Genomic DNA, 23,298 nt, shown 5'->3' with positions numbered 1-23,298 from the left:
TCTACCCAGAAACGTAGACTATATTACCTGAATTTTAAAATATATAATTATAAATTTATAACTTTTGTAAAACTATATAATTACATAAAAGTATATAATGATCATTGATTTCATCATTGAAGGGACCACAAAGAATTTAAGCAATTACGCCAAGATGACAACAGAAAGGTGATTTAAAAATTATTTCAAAGAATTTCATAATATTTTTAACAATAGGGCATGGATACATGGGGCAGACTGACAGCTGTCAGAGGGGAGGGAGAAGGGGAGACTAGATGAGAGAAGGAGAAGGATTAGCCAAAGAATATGTACACATGACCCATAGACACAGACAGCAGTGGGGTGCTGGTCTGAGAGAAGAGGGAGTGGAGACTGGGTGGAGGTGGGCAAGGGGGTGGGGAGGATGGGGACATGTGTAATAGTGCTAACAATAAAAATAAAGTTAAAATTAAAAAATTAAAGAACAATAATAATTTTTAAATATGCAAAAATATTCTAATGATATTCCTTTTTTCACTATTCATAGAGATTACTGACTGATTTCTTAGTAAGGACCAACTTTGGAAAGTATGCAACCAACCAGCTGATAATCCCACATCTGAGTGCTTAATGGAAAACTCAGGTCATCTCTATTGTTAATATCTCTCGGTAAGATCAATACCTTACCTGTTATTCAAAATACTTGATGTCATTGACATTGTAAACCACTTTTCCATGAAGAGATAGCAGCATAAGAAATAAATTGAAATTAGCCTGAAATTTTTGTTTATATAGTGTCATATACTACAGATAGGAAGAGAAAGATGGCTTATAAAGAAATGAAGTTGAGAATTTAGATTTGGTTTTCAAGGTCTCTTGTTCCTACCTGGTCAACCATTGCAGCAGTAACATCTATGGTTGGTTTTTCTCCAAAGGGGGCTGTCAAATTGTACAGATTTGTCCAAAATCTACCCCACATATCACCTATTAAAAAACACTTTGTTAATATGTGACAAAGACAGCAGAAGTCTAGACCTGTACTTACATAGTGCATGAGGTGAGATTGGTAAACAGGCCACATACTAGTCTAGATTTAATCTAGTTTCTGTACTTCCTTTTCTCTCTCTCTTCTCCTCTTCTTTTATTTTAAATTCTCAATACTCCTTTCTTTTTATATCTGCTCGAAAAGTTTTAAATGGCAGATTATGTGGTTAGGCAAAACTCATTAGGGAATCATCCTAGTTTCTCTCTTTTAAAATTAAAGTTCAAAGGCACATTTTTAAAATATATATAACATCATAGCTACTACTATAGATCAGAAACATATTCCTATAATCCATCATCCAAGGGACAAAATACTACAAATTAAACTATTGATAATGCCTAGTGTTGGATGCAACAGAGATCATATAGGATCATCACTGAGGAATCTCTAGCGACTTTCACTTTTATTATTATAATGCAGTAGTACACTTAACTGGGTAATTTTTTAAACATCTCAAATCAATTGCATTTCAAGGCCAGAGACCCTAAAAGGAAAGATGTATCTAGAAAAAGTCAATTTAATAGCAGGACCAGAATCCTGACATCAAAGAAATTGGGCCACATAACTACATAAAGAATACTCCAATGAACTCATGCTTGAAAGAAAAGTCTAATTATCCACTATAGAAATATGTGATATGTGACGTTGGGCTGAAATATAGTCCACATATGAAAGACAAAAGGGACCCAACAAACAGTATGGCATGGCTTCCAAAACACAAATGTGACCTTGACATAAATGAATATAGTGTCTAGAACAAAGGAAACCATAGTACCATTTTTACTCTATGTTGGCCAAACCTCATCTGAAATAACTGTTCAGTTGCGGGCACGATGTTTGAAGAGGGACATCAACAAAGGATAGCTTGTGCAAAGGAGAACAGTTAGAAAAGTGACATTTTAAAGAATGGTTATAAATCTGGGTAGGATATTTAACTTAAAATATGAAAACAGTGTATACATGATGATAACACTATTACTCACTAAAATATATTGAATACATATTCTTGTGCCAGGTACTAAGTTATGTCTTCTATGGTGGTTATTTACAACTATCTGGAAGGCCATCTTGTAAAATAATGCATATACCCAGGGTAATTCCATAACATAGAATTAGGCATAATGAATGGAAGGCATTAGAGGGGTGTTAATTCGGTTCCACACAAGGAAGAACTTTTTTATAATTAGTGCCCTGAGGCAATAGAATAGTTTACCTTGGAAGGAAGAAAAAGCAACATCATACCAGGCAGGTTTAAACAGAAACTGAATTACTGAAGAATGCCTGCCAAAGACATTATACAGCGTATTTATATATTGCTTTAAAGTACAAAGTCTCCACAGGTCCTTTGTCCGTATTTTCTTCTGCTGAGACAGACTTGGCCTTGGAGAAGAATTAGCTTCCCGTAACTTAGCTTGACTGTAGTAGGAATGTTATGTATACATGTCGTGAACTTTTCAAACACATAGATTTTATTTGGCCTCAGCTTCCAGCGTGATAGAGAGGGAAGTGCCACTGTCTGGAGGAGAATTAGGAGGTTCAATAAAGGGCCCCAGGTCTTGCATGGTTTACAAAGGCCCTGTGGCACAATCCAAAGTTCTTGGAAAATTGATTTTCCTCCTAAATGGGGCATCTTCCTTCATGACGAAGGTGTCATTCATTACTCATATGATTCCAAACCAAGCACTTTTCAGCAAAAGTAATTGCTACAGTTTAGAATGAGTGTATGAGGCTTTAATTTAGGCTATACCTTAATTCTAGTACTTTCTCTCGTGGCTGACTACCTCCAGCCTACCAAGCTTCCTTCCTCTGACAACATGATACTAAAATCTCAAATTCCAACTCAAGAGCTTAGACAAACAATTTGAAGAGTAAGACAATTTCCCCCATTTCCACTTTCATTTGAACTTGGAGTTGTTTCTCTAGCTTTCTTAAATAACCTGTTTATCCTTTGGGTTGTAGCCAACATAATAAATGGTTATGTACAAAACAAACTAATGTAGTAGAGAGTGATTTAAAATTTTCTATTGAAAACAGTGCTTTCAAAATGTGATTTCTATAATGTTACTAGTTCCATAAAATTTTTATGTTGGGCTTCACTCCCAAAACACAACTTTATTGGTGGAAATAACATAGGGCAAAGCACACAAAAGATATGTGGAGTTTCTTACCGAGCAAATGGGCAGGGAGGCATCCAGTTGGACTGATATGGGAAGGGTAGGTGTCCATCAGCTTTGCCCTCACATAAGCATGAAGATGTTCATATAATGGTTTAATCTGAAAAGACCAGGAAGGAAGTTTAAGACCAAGAGAAGCCTGCTCCTATTTCCAATCCTCGACACTAAAAATAGAAGCTTCTTTAGACAAGTAAAATTTCCCTAAATTCTAATTCCTTTTCCTCTCGAATGTTCTGGAGAGTCTGAAAGCATTCCTTCTTTCCAGATGATGATAATTAGCTCCACTGCACAAACCAATACACACACCTGGAGGCATACACGTCCCAAAGTGAAAGCAGATGCAAAAATCTTCATTTCTAAGATGCTACCTACTTCGTTTGTAATTTGAAATATCACTTATATACCATAAAATTCACCCAGGTTTAAGTGTAAAGTTTCATTTATATCGTTGGGCAACCATTACTACCACACAGTTTTATAACATTTCCTTACCCCTGAAAGTTTCCTTTTCACCTGAGCCCATTTGCAGTCTATTCCACTGCCACTCTCAGCCCCAAGTAATCGCTGAACTGATTGAAGTCTGCATACTTTTTCTTATTCTGGACATTCCATATAAACGAAATCATACAATGTATGACCTTTTGTGCCTGGCTTCTTTCACTTAGCATAATGCTTTTTAGATTTATCCATGTTACTGCATGTATGAATACTTCATTCTTTTTTATTGCTGAGTAGCATTTTATTGTATGAATACATCAGAGTTTGCTTCATTTAATATCTCCTGGATAAAATTGACCACTTGTTTCCAATTTGGGGCTCTTATGAATAATGCTTCCATGAACATTCCTGTATAAGCCTTTGGGTGGATATGTGTTTTCGTCTCTCTCACACAGATACCTAAGAGTGGAATACCTTAGTCATAAGGTGTGCTTCACTTTTAAGAAATTGTCGAACTACTTTTCACAGTGGCTGTGCCATTTGACATTTCTGTCAGCAGTGTATAAGGGCCCAAGTATCAACATATGCTCACCAACACTTGGTATTTTCAGTCTTTTTAAATCACAGATATTCTGGTGTTTTTAAAAAATGTGTTGAGATGACATTGGTTAATAAAATTATACAGGTTTCAGGGGTACAATTCTATAACACATCATCTGTATATTGCATTGTGTGTTCAGCACCTTCAGTCACCATTTATACCCCTTTTACCCTCTTCTGCTTCCCCTCACTGCCCCCTTCCCCTCTGGCAGTCATCACACTGTCGTCCATGTCTATGAGCTTTTTGTGTGGCTTAGTCTCTTCTCCTTTTTCACCCAGCCTCCCTATCCTGTCCCCTCTGACAGCTTCCACTCTGTTCTCTGTATCTATAATCATGGTTTTAATTTGAGTTTTCCTAATAACGTTTTACTTGCTTATTTGCCATTTCTTTGATGAGGTACTTTTTCAAATCTTTTGCCCATTTCTTTTTTGGGGGAGGGTATTTGTCCTGCTTCCGTTTTTGATAACTCTGCCCAAAACTATGTCTATGACAGAGTAGCCACACATAAGAAGTGTGAAGGCCCAGGGGTAAGGGGGGAGATATAGGGACCAAAATGAAGGAAGGTAGAGGCATTAAGAAATGTCCATGGGACACTTTTACTCATAGGACTCTCCGTTTCCTATAAATCCTCCCTGAGTCAAACATGAAGAAAAAATAGTATCGATTGCCCTGAAGAAGGAAACAAAACCAATGGCTCTGCTAACAAAGGAATAAATACTGTGCCGGCCCCAGGCAGCTCACCAAGATCATTTCTTCTTAGAATCTAAAAGATGGTTCCTTCCTATAATCTTTCCTTCTTATCACTTTGCTGTTGGTAATTGCTGCTTAGTGGCTGAACAGGGGAGGAGGGTCGAGCAATTCTGATCATCTGTAGGAGTTGCCCTGTGATTTTAAAACATCTTTTCAAGCTCTGATATTCCATACACACGAGGCCTGGAAACGGCTGACCAGTGCGTGAAGAACAAGCCAGAATGCCTTTGGTCACTGTCCTTTCTTTCCGTGCACGTCTGTACGTCTGTCTCTGAGAGCAATCCCTTGCTTACCTCCTCAAAAGTGTTTTCCACATCTTCGATCAACTGGTTGCGGCTGTATTCGTAGCCGCTCGAGCCCTCTGTTTCATAATCTCCTCTCCAATAATCCCCGTAGTCCTCGTAATCTGTTTTGAAAAAGAAGAGAAAAACATAAGGGCAAAAATGTTAAAGCACAGTATATACATGGATTAGCCTTGCCCCGAAGTTCAAAACAAAAATCCAAAGATCTGTCACATTTTTATTGCCCTTCTAAGTATCACCTCAAAGGAATGCAAATGAATAGTAACACCAGCTAGTGTCTGTTAAACATCTGCTGTGTGCCAGAAATTTAAATGCATTGTCTCATCTAATAAGCTCAAACACTGCAAGATTGACATTATTATAATCTCCACTGCGTAACATTAACAGCCTGGTTTCAGATGGTTAAATCATTTGTCCAAGGTCACACAACTGGTAAGATGCAAAGGCATACTCCTAGTCTCCTAACCCTGGGTCTCTTTACTGTCTCCACAGGTCAATTGGCATCTTTTGTTTTATTTTTTTAATTTTTAAAAAATTGTATTGTTGTTCAGTTGTCTGCATTTCCCCCACTACACCTGCCAAGCGCAGCCATCCCCACCTCCCTCCCCTGAATCCAACCCCCCTTGGTTTTGTCCATGTGTCCTTTATAGTTGTTCCGAAAACCCTTCACCCCTTTCCCCCCATTATCCACTCCCACCTCCCCTCTGGTTACAAGATGTGATTGGATCTGAGTTTTTAAGTTCTCATTTTGTCCAGGGCCTTAAATTTTCAAATTTAACCCAAGTCATTCTAGACATTGCCACAGTGGGCCCGTGTGTATCTGCAAGTCATATGTGTACGCAGTAGGTCTCTGTGCGAGGCAGTATCTCATCATCAGGAACCATGAGCTTGTGTTCAGGGTATTAGCTAATGAAGTTTGCAAGTGTATGTGTATAATTTCTATTTGTACAGGGCACATTGGCAATGGATGATCACGATGATGAGGCGAGAAGTTAATATTTGGATGCAAGGATATGGTGAAGACCTACTGTCTGCAGCTTACCTCCAGCTAGAGAATATGAGTTCAAGTGGCCATGAAAGACATTTAGAAAGAACAAATGAAACAAATTCTTCCTTGCTCAACCCCAGGAGGCAGTGAATCACCACAGCATAAAGTTATTCATAACGCCGTGGCTCCAGCTCATTATTCAGGAAGGAAAGTAAGTTAAGAGATATGAACATTTCTGCCCATGTTAACATTTTTATGACCACATGACTTGAGTTATGATTACAACTGCAGAAAATAATGGGTTTACAGTCGGAATTAATCTGATTCTTTTCTTTCTGTGACACCACCCTGAGGTAAACACACAAATGACCTTTGAGAACGAACTTTAGCTAGATGGGAGTCTAGGCGAGAGACGGTGTTTCCGCGTCTCATTCTTTCTGAGATATAGAACCCCTACTCAATCCTGAGATGACCTCAGGAACCTCAGGGGCTTGAGACCTTCCCAGACAACCGATTTGTTTGAGGCCCTGTACTTGACTCTCACTCCTGAGCTCTTTAAACTGTAGAATGCCAGTGCACCTTTCCTTATTCCCTAGTAGTTTCTCCGAGATAGGCAACATGAATTGCTCAGCAGATGATCATTAATTTAGGGATATACCTTGTATCAAAGGGCAGCCTTAGTGATTCATCAGAAATAGCCGCACAGCCCCAAAGAGAGCTTCAGGACCGCTACAGACCAGCAAACTTACTCTTTTCTCTTGCCATCTCGTTTTTCAGGACCACGTACTCTTCATATAATGGCCTCAGCTGCTTGCCAACCTTAGACCTCCAGCCTTCCCAAGCCCAGAGCCTTTCATTGTAATCTTTGCTGTCCTGCATTATGTCTTCCAAGCCTGTTGTTGCAAACCACCCAAAGGGAAATAAATAAACACGCACTTGTAGAATTTTTAGGTGTAAACACTTACATGAACTTTCAAGAATTAAAAGTAAGACTGGCAGACATTTGAGGTCACAAAGTTACTAAGTGAAATCTCGTGATTCATGAATTTCCTCATCCTTCTTATAGTTTCAAAATATTTTTCAGGGAAAATAAATCACTGACATCATTTAACTATTAACTTATTTAAATTATTTGAATGTGACAGACTTTATAAATGCAGTCTTGTGAAATGATAAAAGTTCATCTATGTACTGAAACACACATAATTGGAGTCTTCTCATCTGTTTGAAAGGCACAATGTTATTTTCTACTATCAATTTCATTTTTAAAACGGGATAAAAAGTGAATTTCATAATCGCTGCTCAAAATTAACAGCTTACCTGTTGCAAGTAAGTAGCACTCCTGTGGATTATTTGGTTTGCAGACTTTTCCAGTACTGTAGATGGTGCTCATTGTATTTAGAATTGTGTTCAGCTGCAACTTAAATATAACAAACACTGTTAAAATGGACAACGTGCTAAAGAAAATGCTAATGTCCTTTTGGCCATATAATTTTTTTATGCCTCAAAATAATAACAGTTCACATCTTCTTTGCCAAGTATCTTCCTTTATGGAAGGCAGAAAGAACTCACTTCAATCTCCCCACTACCAACTAGCACAGAGCCTTATGAACATGCAGTACATGTATGTTGAGTGACTGAAATAAATAGATCTACCAAAATCCCCAAACCATTTCTCACTTATGCGTGCACAGAGAAGTGCAATTGTTGTTTCATTCAGTATTCATTGAGTGTACATTTATTGAACATCCGTTACGTCCTACACTCTGACAATTCTGACATAAACAAGCCACTGGTCCTCAAGGACCCCACAGCCATGGGACAGTGAGGCAGCCATGATATCGATAATTATATAACAGAGTGACAAGGGCTGTGACTGTCACCAAAAAGTAATGTGGCAGTATGGAGAGGAGTGGATAAATGAATAACCTGGAGATTCAGGAATGGCTTCAAAGAGGAGGGGACATTCGACCTGTGTCTTGGAAGATAAGCAGAAATGGGTGAAGTAGAAAAGAGAGACGGAGGGCAGAGCCTAATGTGCCGATTGAGGGAAGTGGAAGCTGTGGGAATGGAGAGGTAAGAAGCAGCCAGATCACGAGGGACCTTCTACGCCATACTGAAAGGTGTAAACTTGACCTTGTAGGCACAGCTGAAAAGAGCAAAGGCAGTAGAGTAAAGCAGTAGTGCTGAAAGGGTGGCCCATGGATCAGTGCAAGTTAGCAAATGGCTTGAGAGAATGCATGTTTATAAACTTTAAAATCATTGAATACTTCCATGACATCTCGGCATGTGATCAACGAACTTAACCAAGTATTGATCTGTGGTGGACTGGTAATAAAGAAGAAAAGGAGAAAGGGAGGAAGGGAAGAAGGGAGGAAGGGCTGGTTCTCTCCCATACATGATTTAAGAAACGCCAGACGAACGGCCCTATTTCCCCTTTCCCGACTTCGCTCGTCCATTATTCTTTCACTCTGCTACAAGAGTCCTTATCCTAAAACATAAAATAGATTCCACGCTTAAAACTTCAGCAACATCCCATAGTGCAAAGGAATCAGCCCATGGCACAAAGCCCCTCATCATCTCCTTCTCTACATGCTTTTTCAGTCTCCCCCTTCTGCCTCCCCACTGAATTCATGAATTTCTGAGTCTCCCCCTCCCCAAACACTTCAAGCTCTTACATGCATTTCAGTGGTGTTCAATCCTGGCTGCACATTAGAATTATCTGGGATCTTTTAAAAACACAATGTTCGTGTTCCACCTACACCAGACCAAGCCAATGGGCAAAGTTTCACAGGATGTCTTTGTGGGAAAGATGGGGAAGCATGGGATGGATAAGATAATGTGGATTAGTAACTAGTTAGATAACTAGACCCAAAGAATGCAGAAAAACAACTATCAACTTGTAGGAAGATATGGGCCATATGGTTTCATCTCTCTTCTGATCATGCATTTTTTCTTTATAGATGCAGATTAGAAAACACAGTTCCAGAGGATAAGCATCAAAGGAAAAAGCCTTTGATGTTAAATAGCTAAATATTTCAAAAATTTTATTTACTTTCTTTTAGAGAGAGGGGAAGGGAGGGAGTAAGAGGGGGAAAGAAACATCCATGTGTGAGAGAAACCTCAACCAGCTACCTTTCACACACACCCCAACTGGAGACCTAGTCCCCAACCCAAGGATGTGCCCTGACTGGGAATCAAACTGGTGGCCTTTTGGTTTGCAGGCCAGCGCTCAATCCACTGAGCCACACCAGCCAACGCAGCCAACTATTTCAGATAAAATTATTTCATTAAATTAGATCAAGGGTCTGTAAACTATGATCTGTCGACCAAATTCTGCATGCTTCCTAGTTTTTAAAGGTTTTATTGGAACACAGCTGATTTCCCACCACCCCAGCAGAGTTGACTCACTGTGACAGAGACAATATATCCCACAAAACGTAAAATATGCTCTATCTTTACCTTCACAGAAAAACGTTTGTGGCCTCCTGGGCTAGAGAGATGGAATAAAAAATGTTATTTTAACAAGGGTGAATATAGGCTTTCTTGAATTTGGACAAACAAGCTGCCTAAGAGTAGAATTTTAAAAGGGATCACTTCAGAGCAACAGTAAGAGACTTCATTAACAGTTGATGTGGATATGAGCCAATCATGAATTGGACTGTCACACTCACATACGCACAACCAAACGACCAAAGCTAATGTAGTCCTAGACTGTCTTAGTAGATGTAGAGCAGAGGGGGCAGAATGTCACATTGCTGCTCCTCCATGCAGACCAGAAGCAACTCAGACTGCTGTGCTCAGCTCAAGGATATGGATAAAGTGGAGACAGTAACTAAGACTGGTTAGTGGACTGAGAACCATTGTATAGGGGAAAATCAACAGAGTAAAGAATTCGTTAGAGACTTTTATAGGAAAGAACAAGTTGGCTTTAGAAGGTGGAGTAAAGTAGAGGTAAACACTTACTAGGGAATGGAGGGATTGCCTTTCCATCAGTTAGAGGAACCCATATATGGAACTGATGTCTTAGAAAGAGGTGAATCACCCATCCCTAAACCACTTTGAGCTGAGGTTGTTAGCCACTTGTAAAACAGGTTGCAGAGGAGAGTCAGGAATGAAAGGGGGAGGGATTAGACTACAGTGCAAGCCTTCCCAAGCTTGGCATAGACACTTTGGACCAGATCATTCTTGTTGTTGGGTCTGTCTTGCGCATTGCAGAATGTTTAGCAGCATTCCTAAGGGTACCCTAGGTGCCGGTAGTACCCCTCTTAAGTTGTGACTACCAAAAACGTCTCCAGACATTGTTAAATGTCCCTGGGAGGCAAAATCACCTCCAGTGGAGAACTATGGACATAGACTAGGTGTATTCCTCAAGCAGCCTGGTCCTCAGGCAGGTGACTTCGGTATAGGGTGTCCATTTACACTACAGTGCCCAGACAATCCCAGTTTAACTCTGTGTCCCTAACATAATTATTATGTATCTTCTTTCACTCTCAAAAGGATTCTAGTTTGGATGACAAATCATATGATCACCCCACCTAAGCCCAGAGCTCTTTTTTTAAAAAAAATTAATTTATTTATTTTTATTCAGTTTAATGTTAGCATGACACTCTTTGCGGGTAAAGGAAGCAGCTGTGGGTGATATTAATGTTTAATATTCCCCAGTATTTCAACTCCTGGGGGTCTGTACTAGAATGTTCACATACTTGTTTGTCCTTGTCTTCTAATAATCCATTTTGCTGAAGGGCCTGCAATTGACGCTTGACATTCACATCCTTAATTGTTTCTAGTGGGTAAGTTTTGGCAATGTTGGAGTTTCTTTCATAAAAGGTAGACCACATCTGCTCAGCCTCATTCTGAAATGAGAAAAAATAAAATTAAAGTCAGAACGATACTGCGTGAACAGATAGAACAGAAGATATGGTCCAAAGAACATCTGGTGGAACATCTAATATTTCCTAAGTGGTTTAGTTCCCTACTTTGCTGAAGGTCGAGGCTTAGGTTAAGAGTGACCAGGCCACTCTTGGTCACTCCGTCTGGCCCAGTGCCTAGTTTTCCCAAGGGTCCCGTTCCCAGGACTGGAAGTGAATTCCCACAGATGATTCACATTGTAGAGCCCTGGAATTTATTGCCTTAGCACTGCGACATGGGTGAGTTGATCAGGAATCAAAGACGAGTGTTCCAAAGGGAGAGTCTACTAGAGCTCAGCATGGACTTAATGGGAATACAGCCCCTGATGACTATGAGAACCATGAGAAGCAAGCACCAGTTTGCAGTAAGCTCCACAGTGCCATGTCTTACCAGAGATTGTGATCTTAAATCATGTTCCCCAAGGAAGGTTGCCCAGAATATGGCCATCTGGTAGCCATGATGATTTTGTTTTTACCATTAAAAGAAATCAACAAACAGGTGACGATGCCAGAACTCACACGTCCCTCATCCTGAACATCAGCAGGCAAGTGGACTCCTCCAGACTTCTCTAGGGCAGTCTTCCCTCAATGCACGAATTTTCACTTAGCAAAGACTAAAACAAGCAACTACTTTGTACACTGTACTTCTCCAGACCATATAGAAGAGATAGTATAGGAGGCAAGTAAGAGCCCCATTCCTAGAGTCAGACATCTTTGACTAGCTGTGTGACCTCGAGTAGCTGTGTGACTTTGGGCAAATTACTTAACCTTTCTGAGCTGTAGTTACCTTATCTGTAAAATGAGAGTAATAATAGAACTTACTTCAAAAGGTTGCTTAAGGATAAGAAGAACGAACAAATAAGAAAATGCTTATCAGAGTGCTCAATGCAGCCTATGCATTCAAATATTTTCTGTTTTTTATTTACAGAAAAAAATCCTTGTTCTTCAGTTTCTGGCACATTTATTAGATGGATAAGATATACATCATGAATATTTCATTAATGACATGTAACAGCATATGATAATGGAGAAACTATGAGTAAGCCAAGCAGTTTCTGTTATAGGAAAAGAGAGATTCATTCAGCCAATTAGATTCAGCCAACCCCTCATGGAGAAAGTGGGACCTAAGACAGACCTTGAAGCAGGTAAGACTTGTATGTGTGCTGAGTTCTGTGCAAAATCATTTACCTCATTTGACCTTCTTAAGAACCCCATGAGATCAAAAACCATTCTGTCTCCATTTTCCATATGTGCATTAAGGGGCTGAGAGAAATAAATAGTGGAGCTGACAACGAACTGCCAGCATCTGCATCTTGGATCTTGTGTGGACAGACGCTAAGATGACTCCCACAATCCCTACTTCTTATTGGTACACACTTGTGTGATCCCCTCCCCTTGAGTGTGAGCAGGACCCACTTCTAACCAGTAGAATATATCAAAGAAGGCAGGATGTACACGGTTATGTTATATAAGATTGTAATTTTTATCTTTCTGGAGGACTCTGTCTCCCATGCTTGCTTTGACGCGGCAAGATGCCACGCTGTGAGCTACCCTATGGAAAGACCCACATGGCAAGGAATTGAGGATGGGTTCTGGCTGACATCCTGCAAGAAACTAAGAACCTCAGTACAGCAGCACACAGGGATCTGAATGCTACCACTAACCACATTAGCTTGGAAGTAGATTCATCCCCTGTCAAGCCTCAGGTGAGACCACAGCTCTAGCCAGGACCTTGATTGCAACTAGAGACTCAGAAGCAGGAGATATAGCTAAGCTTGGACTCCTGACCCACAGGAGTTGTGAGTTAATAAATGTGTGTTGCTTTAAGCTGCTAAGCTTCTGGTAAAATTTTTTTACAGAATACATAACTAGTACAGATTACGGGCATGACTGCACTTTCCAGGCCAAGGAATTTTACCTTTACCTTGTGAATGCTAGGGAGTCACTTAAGGGCTCTAAGCAGACATGCGACACGATGGAAGTTGTGCATGAAGTGGAAACAATGGATCAGACAAGAAATGAAGACAATAGTGGCAGTAGGAATGAAAAATGATTTCTCTTTCTTTTTTTAAAGATTTTATTTATTTATTTTTAGAGGGGAAGGGGTGGAGAAAGAGAGGGACAGAAATATGGATGTGAGAGAGGCACATCAATCAGTTGCCTCTGAACCTGCAACCCAGGCATGTGCCCTGACGGGAAATCAAACCGGTGACATTTCGCTTTGCAGGACAATTCCAAACCAACTGAGCCACACTGGTCAGGGCTGATTTCTCTCTTTATTGAGGTCACACCACCCCTCAGGAAATACTTCTCAATTAATCTTCACAAACAATATTGTGAGGTAGTTCTAATTATCTCCATTTCACAAACGAGGGAAATGAGGCACAGAGAGGGTAAGTAACTTTCCCCAGGTCACACAGCTAGTAATTAAAAGAACCAGGGTATCCGCTCTGATATATTTACCTCCAAAGCTAATGTTCTCTAATCATTGACTATAGATTGTATTTGACACATTCTAGTTTTCTGTCTAACATGCATGAGTTGGAAGGAGTGAGCTATAGAAAGACGAATTTTGTCTATAGCACAGACTCATCTATGCAACCCTCTCAATCCTTACCCTTATTCACTCAATCCAGGATGATTTACTGTTAAGGAAAATTTCTGGTAAAATTTCCATAACAAATTATAGGAATGATTTTATTCTTGATCTACTTTGGAAACAATTCAAAGTCGTCAAAATGCCTCAGCCTTAGAATATTTTTTTAAAATCATTGTTCAAGTAACAGTATTAAAATGAAAAGAGAACCAACCGTATGGGAAAACATATTTGCCAATAATACCTCAGACAAGGGTTTAATCTCCAAAATATACAAAGAACTCACACGACTCCAGTCCAGGAAGACAAAAAACCCAATTAAAAACTGGGCAAAAGACTTGAATAGACATTTCTCCAAGGAGAACATTTTTTATTATACTGCATATGGGAACTTTGAAGATATCTGCTTTATGCTTTTTATCGGCACCGTACTACAAGTGTTATACTTTAATTCATAAAAAAATTGCATTATGTTGCCTTGAAGTTTGACCCCTGAGGACATACTGTTCCATCCCAAGATATCCTTTTTCCAGAGCTCTGAGGACTTTAACCATCTTTTGGTTAATTTCTTGGCTCAATATTCCTGCACCATGCTAGTAGTATAAATTCAACTTGCACACTTATAACTCACAGGTCAAACCTGAATCCAATAAAGTATCTACATGAGAACTCTGCCCACCATCTATTTTGTAAATTGTTTTATTGGAACATAGTCATACCCATGTATATACTACCTATGGCTGCTTCACACTGCAATGGCAGAGTTGAATAGAGGCGGGAGGGCCCACAAAACCTGAAATATTCCTATCTTGCCTGTTACAGAAAAATTGTTCTGACCTCTGCCCTAGATCTGTACATTTACAGGAAATCCAGGGGACAAAAGAACATATAAAGCAACATTAAAGGGGCACCATCAGCGAATCCAGAAAGTGGGAGTTTCTGTAGGGCCAACAATTCAATTGCTCCACAAATAAATTGCAAAAAGGGAGAGAGAGAGAGAGAGAGAGAGAGAGAGAGAGAGAGATGGACTCTATTGATTAAAAGAGAATTAGAGTACATCCATCTAAACTATTGGAAGGAGAGGACCTTGCTAGATTTTGATTCAAATAAGCTACCTGAAATGTTTTTAATGAAACAGTAGGGTGCATTTGAATATTGGCGAGCTATTTGATGATACTGAGGAATGATTGTTAAGTTTTCAGCATGGTAGTGATATTAAGGTTGTTGCAAAAATTCTTACTTTGAGGGTCATAAGATGAAATATTTACACATAAAACTGTATGATTTGGGGGGAGAAAAATAAAAGATGGGCCAAAGTGCTGATTGATAATTGGTGAAGCTGGGGATGAGTATTAGGAGATTCAATATACTAGGCTTTCTTCTTTTACCTGTTTCAAAAGTTTTATGATGAAAAGTAAAGAAAAATCCATACAATGGAATACTACCTGGCAATTAAAAGGAACAAAGTAATGCTACAACATGCAAAGGAAAAGAAGCCAGTCACAAAGACCATCCATTGTATGGTCCCACTGATAGGAAATGCTCAGAGTAGGCAAATTCCCAGACGGAAAGTACATTAGTGGTTGCCTAGGGCTGGGGATGGGAGGAAGAGTGATTGCTACGGGGCAGGTGGTTTCTTTTTGGAGTGACAAAAATATTCTAAAATTACGTAGTGGTAATGATCGGACAATTCTGTAAATATACTCAAAAACACTGAATTGCAGGCTTCAAATCGGTGGGTTTTATGGTGCATAAGTTATATCTCAATAAAGCTATGGTTTAAAGCCTGCAATAATAAACGCAAAGAAAAAAAATCACCTCATTCCCAAAGTCCTATAACAAGGCCTGAAATCCCCACGGAAGTGCTCTAAACCAAAGGATTTAGCCACATTACCATAACGCTCTTTCGCCGTTACCTGGCACACACGAAGAAGCAGCGGCAGCTTCTGCCCACCAGACACCCTTCCTCCGTGTAGCTGGTGGTAGCCTGGCATGCTGTCAAGAGTGCTCAGATCAGTGAATAGTTGTGTCAAGTTTGGGTGTATTTACACATGTCATTTTGAGTTGCTCAAGCTTAATTTCACCAAAATTACCTCACTAAACAGGGACATTATCAAGTTTTCATGACAAAAGGAAACTCGTATGAACAAAGCCTCTAATACACTTGACCCAGGTTAATTGTCTCCGTGAGCAACTTACCCATTTGCAATTGTTATCTACTGAAAATCTTAGCTGTGCCCCTCTACACCCCTCCATTTCAAGAGACAAAGAAATAAGTGACTTGCCCAAGGCATCACAGCCAGCTCAGAAGAGTCATGAGAACATCGGATTTTCTGAATTCCATTGTATTTCCCCGCACAGTGATCTTTCCCTACCCTGTACCTGTGTGTACGTTATTTGTGTATGTCAGAGAGCGTGGGACAGACTCATCGAGGGTGGGACATACTCATTGGAAAGGGCTGAATTCTACAATCTTCCTTTGGGTCCATAATAGCTGTTTAAAATTACTTTGCTCTGAGTTCACAGTGACTCCAGCCCTACAAGCAGAGGAATCAGATACGTCCCAGGACTGTAGGGGACATCAGAAGACAAGATCTGAAGCAGCTCTAGACAGAACCCAAAGGCGAAGTATGGGCCTCCCGCTCTCTCTTAGCAGTGTCTCACAACTCGCCAAGAAATACTAATTAAATGTTCTCGGAGACCTTCAAGGCTCCGACAGGACATTCTTCAACACTTCTGCTGCATGGACAGGAGTCTGGGGCAGCTGCAGTAGTTACTGACAGACACTGGAACAATGAACCAGGGTGTCTCTACCTCACTAGGATCCGTTAGCTCTCTTCCAGGAATAAAACTGTCCAGGGACCTCCTATGCTGCTGCAGAGCTTGACTCGGCAAAAAAAAAAAAAAAAAAAAAAAAAAAATCCTTTTGATTTACAAAGGACCCTGTTTTTAAAATCAAGCCAAAAATAAACTCACAAGGAAGGGGCAATGTAAAAAAAAAAAAAGAGTATTATCATTTTACTGAGAAAACAATTACAGTTTCATTGTGACTGTTCAGTCTCAAACCTGACAACTGTATTTGCTATAAAGTAAGGGGGTGATTTATCTTATACAGTACGTGACAAGTGTTTGGTAATTAATTCTCGCTGAATTTCTGAATGATTTGGAAACCTGTTTTGAACCAAGCTTCTCTTCTTATCTCTATCAGATGGACTGCTCCTAAGTAAGGAGTTTGGGGATACTATGCTGATTAAGTTTTAAAGTCTTCTATTATTTTAAGGTATGTTCATACAACTTGATCTAAAAATCGCCATGCTAGGTCAGATCCATAGGCTGATAAGTCCAATATTCTGACTCTGAAATATGACCCAAATTTCCCTTACCATATTATCTATTGCTACAATAATACTACATAACAACCAACCAAAAACCTTAATGGTATAAGTGTTTATTAGTTACATGCCTGGACTCACTGGAGGTTGCCAGGTATCTCTGCTGACCTCGACTGCATTGGCTTACAACTTTGGGGGGCTGGTTTCTGCTGGCACAGCTACCGCATATGGCTCTCACTCTTTAGCTAGCTAGCCCAGGCATGCTCTCATAGCAAAGGCAAAGGAGCAAAGGACAAGCCCCATTGTTCAAATGTACTCCAAGCCGCCACTTGCTTCATGTATGCTAACATCCCACTGGTCAAAGAAAGTCGCATGATGGAGAACACAGTCACATCATCTTCTGTGGGATAGCACTGCAGAGTGACATAACCTTGGGCATTGATAGAGGGAACTGTAAAGAACTGGGTCCATCAGTGTACTTGACCATACTTCCTTACCCATACTTGATGTATAATCCTTACATTGGCTTAAATACTTCAAGAATCTATAGTTTTGAATGTCTCACCTTTTCAGATTAAAGAATGGCCTAGGTTTTATATTACTAGGCAATAAAAAAAAGATGAAATCTTGCCATTTGCAATAACATGGATGGACCTACAGGGTATTAAGTGAAATAAGTCAGACAGAGAAAGAGAAATACTGTATGATTTTGCTTATATGTGAAATCTAAACAGAACAAAACAAAAGCAGACCCATAGAAACAGAAAATAAGCCAATGTTTGCCAAAGGGGAGGGAGGTGTGAGGGGGGACGGGGAAATGAATGGCCTAGTTTTACAAGTCTTACCAGTTTTACCACCTCCTTCTATTTGTTGTAAATTTATCTCTTTTGAGCTTTCAAAGGCACCACCTTTCTAGTATGAAGAGATTTGGCTAATACAATTGTGAACACACTATCCTTTCTTGTTCCACCTCAGACTAATTTTTTTTTTCTTTTTGAGTTAGGCTTTGTACAGCTAATTCTGATTAGCTCTCCGATACCCTTAAATCATTCCAGTTGCTCTCTTTTAGGGAACATTCTCCACTTCTAAAATGGCCATCCCTGCTCATCTCAGTACCTCTCAATGCGCTTGCCACAGCGCTGGTGTCATTAGGGGAATATCAATATATGTGATAAGAGAATAGAAGGAAAACCCATTTCCCTCCCTGCCCATTGCCCCTCTCCCCAAGTAAACTGACATAAGCGCACCTAAGTGCACTAATGCACCCTTCACCGCTGCATTCAAATATTTTCACTTTCCTTTAAAAGGCCCAAACTTTATGCAGTTTGGCCACACTTCGTGATTTATGTTCTTTCATTTCTAACCTTTTCTCTCATCAACCAGTACAATACAAAAGTGATAAATGGAGACTTGACTCACGGTGGTGAACACACAATACAATATACAGATGATATATTAAAGAACTGTACACCTGAAACCTATATAATTTTATTAACCAATGTCACCCCAATAAATTCAATAAAAAAGAAAACAACAAAACACAAAAAACCCCATAAGTAATAGCACTTAATGATCCAGAGAAGATTTTAGTAAACATCACTACATACCGTTCTATAACAGGCCTTCTCAACCTCTGGGCACTCAACAGAACTATTACAAGTCTCTTCAGTAATTATAACTCCCTCTCACACTAATGACAATGGTATCTTATTGTTCTGCTATGCTCATAAGCATTAAGCCCTATGCTGGTGGTTTTGTGTATTAATTCAGTCTTCACAATGACCCTATGAGGCAGATATGAATGTTATTCTTTTTTTACAGATGAAAAACTAAGATGCAGAGAGGTTGATTAACTAACTCCAGTTCACCCAGCTAGAAAGTAGTGGAGTCAGGATTTGGATTTTGGCAGTCTGCTTCCAGAGCTCTTAGGCATGATGCTGGTACACCTTCATCACAGGACCACTCAGCTGAGCATGAAAACAAATACACGATACACTACAGGCACCTCCAGCGGAGATCAAAAAAAAAGTGAGGAAAAAGCAACAATGAAGAGATGAAAAGAGGTAAGACAAAAACATGAGACAAGAAAAACATGATCTTCTATGACAACACTGGGCTGTCAAAATCTCCTGGATTTCTTTGAGCTTTAGAAAAATAAAAGAAAAACACTGTGTTGGCAGATTGCAAACGAGACAGTGTGTCTGAGATTTGATCTGTCCAGTGAGCGGCCGTTATTTAATTTAAACATGCAAGCTACTAATCATTTGAAAAAAATAAACTTCTGAACTACATTTTTGAAGGAATATATTGCTGTCCAAATGCCACAAAAAAAAAATCTTTTCTTAAATAATGTTGTTCAATTTCCAGCACCAAATGTGGACAGACACTACCTTGGGATCTGTAAGAGAAAAAACCCTAAACCCATGCACTTGTCAAACAAAGCATCTTTCTGTCCCAGAACATTCTGAGATTTGTCAGAACTGTTTTAATTATGGTTTTTCTTGGAAGGCTCCGGATGGATGCTGTGACCTTTATAAGTCCCTCAGAGCTCTGTGACAATGAAGGAAGAAAACCCCAAATCCAGCCTCATCCAATCCATCTAGCTAGCTCTTTCACCAATCCTCCAGTCGCATTTTTCAGTTAATATAATATTTTAGAGAGTTATTAGGTCTTCCTATTGACATTGTGGGCTTGGGGGAAATTATTAACTCACTAACTTATGGTATTTCCATGAAATGCATTGAATCACTGATTATGATAAGAATTATGGTGGCAAATTTATGAAGTATATTCACTGGTTTCCAAGAATCTGGCCTGAGACCAGTGAATTATTTTGTAACAATTTTCCAAAAGAGCCCCAGGGTCAATTAACGTTAGTCATCTGGGACTCCAGAATCAGAAAAACTGAAGCAAACATCCAACCTCCCAGCTGAGAGCACTTCTTTGATTTCCCTTTTCAGTTGTATGTGCAGTAATCTAACCTTAAAGAAGCAACAAATCCTCCTATGTAGCCACGAGCACTCACCATTTTTTGGACATTCTCGTCGGTAATATTGGTGTTATAATTCCAAGAAGCAAGTGAATTTTGATAAAACCATTCTTCAGCTTCAGTGTTAAAGTTCTCCAAAAATGTCCTGGCCTCTTCCTCAGTGGGAGTTTGAGCAGCAGCTACAGCAACAAGGCTGAGAAAGAGCCAGGAAGAGCCTGACATCTTTCCCTGTGCGCCAAGATCCCATTCACTGAACAACTCTCCCTGGAGTAAAACCTCCTCATGAGTTTTTCTGTCTCATCAGCCTTTGAACTTGGGTTGGGCACTGAGCAGGGAAGATAGAAAAAAAAACAGAAGCAAAAAAAAAAAAAAAACCCAGTAAACAATCTGATGGACCAATATAAAACTCATCCTGGAGAGGACAGATATGTAAGCATATTTTAGAGTGATTTTTTTTAAGTAAGTCAAATAAAAAAATGTTATTCATTAATCCCAGAGGATCATAGCTCTCCTAGCTTTTATGATCAAATCAAAACTTGTACAATTGGTTAATAATTTATAAACCAAATTCCTTGAAAGCTGTTAAAAAATACACTGAAAGTGTTATAATTTTATAGTGACCACAGAAACCTAGAATTAGGGATCGTGGGGGTAATGGTGTTACTTATATGTTTTTCAGACAATTCCATAGTAAGTTATCCCTGCTTTTACTTTATTTCAAGCTCATATTCACAGAAACTCTCTACTTTGGTAACATTTTTCCCTTCCTAATAAATGACTTAGCCCTCATCTTTATGGAATTTATTTCTTTCTGATATTTTAATTTTCATGATCATTTTTAACACAATAAGATTTCACAGATTAACTCTCCCAATGTAGCTTGGGAAAACTGAGAAATGTTCATTTTCTATTTCTCAGATGACCATGTGAAACACTGGTTCTATGGCCGACTTCATCGTGCGCCTCCTTCCCTTTCACTTACCTGTTCAAACCTCAGTGAAGGTCACACGGAAGTAAGAATGCCTCTGCATGGTATGACATTCAAGGAGAGTCCATGTCAAGCTCTGGTCACCCTTAGCCATAGGATCATGGCAATACAGAGTTTAAAGAGACTTTAGTGATAATCCTGTGGACTCTCAGGAGCTGGATCCGTGTCCTCATTCCCAGGCTGTAGGTATTCACGTCGTAGATAAAAGAGAGGAGCCACTTTAAATGGCCTGGCTGACTGTGATTGTGAAACCTTGAGAGGGAAAACATTTCTTCACCTAGAAAAACGAGTCTTCCAGGTCCAGGTGAAATGTCAGTAACCAACCCTTTTAAAAAGTTTTCACAACTTCCCCTAATTACTAAGTTATACATACCGGTTGAGAATAGGAAAAATAATTATAAGAAAGTGCTTTCCATTATTATATCTCACTTAAGCATTACCAAAAACTGACAGGTAAATAGTTTTTATTGCCATTACACAGATTTGAAACTGAGACACAGAGAACTTAAACAAATTAGCAGACCTCGCCCACTAGTAAGTGGTGGAGCCTGGACACAAACGCCTGCAGCTTCATTCTAGACAGGCTTGTAACCTGTTGTAGTCGGCAGTACAAAAGCAATAACGCAATAACACTGCTGACGCTGTCCCTCCGTGAAGAGGATGGATTTTGGTTCTGCCACATCAAAAAGAGGTGGATTCTTACTGGCCTTGATGGGACTTGTAATGCACAAATCTTTTAAGAAATAAAGTAATGGACGAATGTAAGTAATTGTGATAACGAATGTTAAAGTGAGATGCGGGGAGTCAGTGAAATTTCAGAGAGTCTCCTCCCACATTTGAGAAAGCTGAGATCCACTCACTTCTCACAGGCATTGGGAGAAAACCAGTCAAGAGAAGGGGAACAGCGCATGAAGAGCTGCAGCGTTACTATAATAACGGCTGAAGCAAAACTCTACTGAGGTCACTTCCTGAATGAAGCTCTTGGGTTTAGAAAAAATGGGAGTAGTTCAACTTCAATTCACTGAGGCAGAAAATAAGATTAACATGATCAAATTAAAATGGAGGAAGCAGGATGTAAAATCTGAAAGCTAAAAATAGATGGACAAGGAGCCTGAGATAACAGTGAGGCAGGAAAATTCTGGAGGCCCAGAAATTTTGAGAATTGAGGGGAATGGGGAAGCTATCCACAATAATTCTGTAGGAAAACCAGCTCAGTGACAGACAACTGCAAACAGTGACTATATTGGTGCAATTTTTGTTCACCCTCCATTGAGAAGATGTTGCTGTTCTGATACCTACCCAGATGCGTTCTCTCCGAGCCCATTCTGAGAATGAAAAGAATCCACCGAAGACCCAGGGACAGGACACATATAAACAACTGGCCTAAAGGAATGGATTGTCTTTGAGAAATAATGCAGTCAGAAAATATTAGGAGACTGGAGATGCAGGAAACCTGTTTTACTTTTCAAAAGGACTGGAGGGTAAATTTCATAAAGGGTAGAGGGACGAGCTCTTGATCCTGACATCTCACAAAACTATAAAATATAATTTGTAAAATGTGGTTTGCACTTGGAAAAAAATATATATATCCATAAATATATACCTAGGAATTCACTAGGAACAAGTCAGGTGCTGCCTGCCTCATTTCCTTTTTGAAAAAAGAATAGAATAGTAAACAAACAAAGACACAGTGTATCTTCCTTTTCAGTAAGGGGGATTTAACAAAGTGTAAAGTTCTATGACCAGATACATCTAAATGTCCCAGAAACAACCACACACTGTAGGATTGAGTGGTCCTCTGATCAAGAGCAGTTCGTGTCCAAAACAACAGGTATGGATTCAACAATTATTTATTGTCTACCTATTATATGCCAGACATGATTCTAGATGTTGGGCATACACTAATAAATAAGACAGGAAAAGTTCCTGTGGATATCATATTATATACGGTGGGGTAGAGGGAAGAAGCAACATAGTTGATGACGAATGCTATAACTTTGCAATAAGCAAGAAAGGAGGATGGTGAATGATGGGGTGGGGATGAGAGGGGTGACATTTGAGCAAAGACATGAAGGAAGGGATGAAAGCTATGTGGATATCTAACGGAAGACTGCTCTAGGTAGAAGGAAAAGCAAGTGCAAACCGTGCAGGAAGACCTCAAGAACGTGAGAAGCCTTTATGTCCAGAGCCCAGGCTGGAGGCCACA

General features: G+C 39.6%; 1 protein-coding gene across 1 annotated transcript in view; it reads right to left on the bottom strand.

Annotated features, from left to right (window-relative positions):
• The window catches only part of ACE2 (angiotensin converting enzyme 2), a 42,574-nt gene extending 21,300 nt beyond the window's left edge, over nt 1-21,274 (bottom strand). The window contains exons 1-8 of the mRNA XM_024569930.4: nt 21,087-21,274; nt 20,141-20,429; nt 10,984-11,133; nt 7,598-7,697; nt 7,027-7,170; nt 5,281-5,393; nt 3,193-3,298; nt 866-963 (exon numbers count right to left, since the gene is read on the bottom strand). Coding sequence (XP_024425698.2) covers nt 866-963; nt 3,193-3,298; nt 5,281-5,393; nt 7,027-7,170; nt 7,598-7,697; nt 10,984-11,133; nt 20,141-20,326 — 897 coding nt within the window. The 5' untranslated portion in view covers nt 20,327-20,429; nt 21,087-21,274. The remainder of the gene's footprint in view (nt 1-865; nt 964-3,192; nt 3,299-5,280; nt 5,394-7,026; nt 7,171-7,597; nt 7,698-10,983; nt 11,134-20,140; nt 20,430-21,086) is intronic.
• Between the last annotated feature and the right edge of the window lie 2,024 nt (nt 21,275-23,298).

This window comes from Desmodus rotundus, chromosome X, assembly GCF_022682495.2.
Source record: "Desmodus rotundus isolate HL8 chromosome X, HLdesRot8A.1, whole genome shotgun sequence".
Lineage (NCBI taxonomy): Eukaryota > Metazoa > Chordata > Mammalia > Chiroptera > Phyllostomidae > Desmodus > Desmodus rotundus.
Note: the sequence above shows the minus strand (reverse complement) of the source record. Positions and strands in the feature narration are given on the sequence as shown.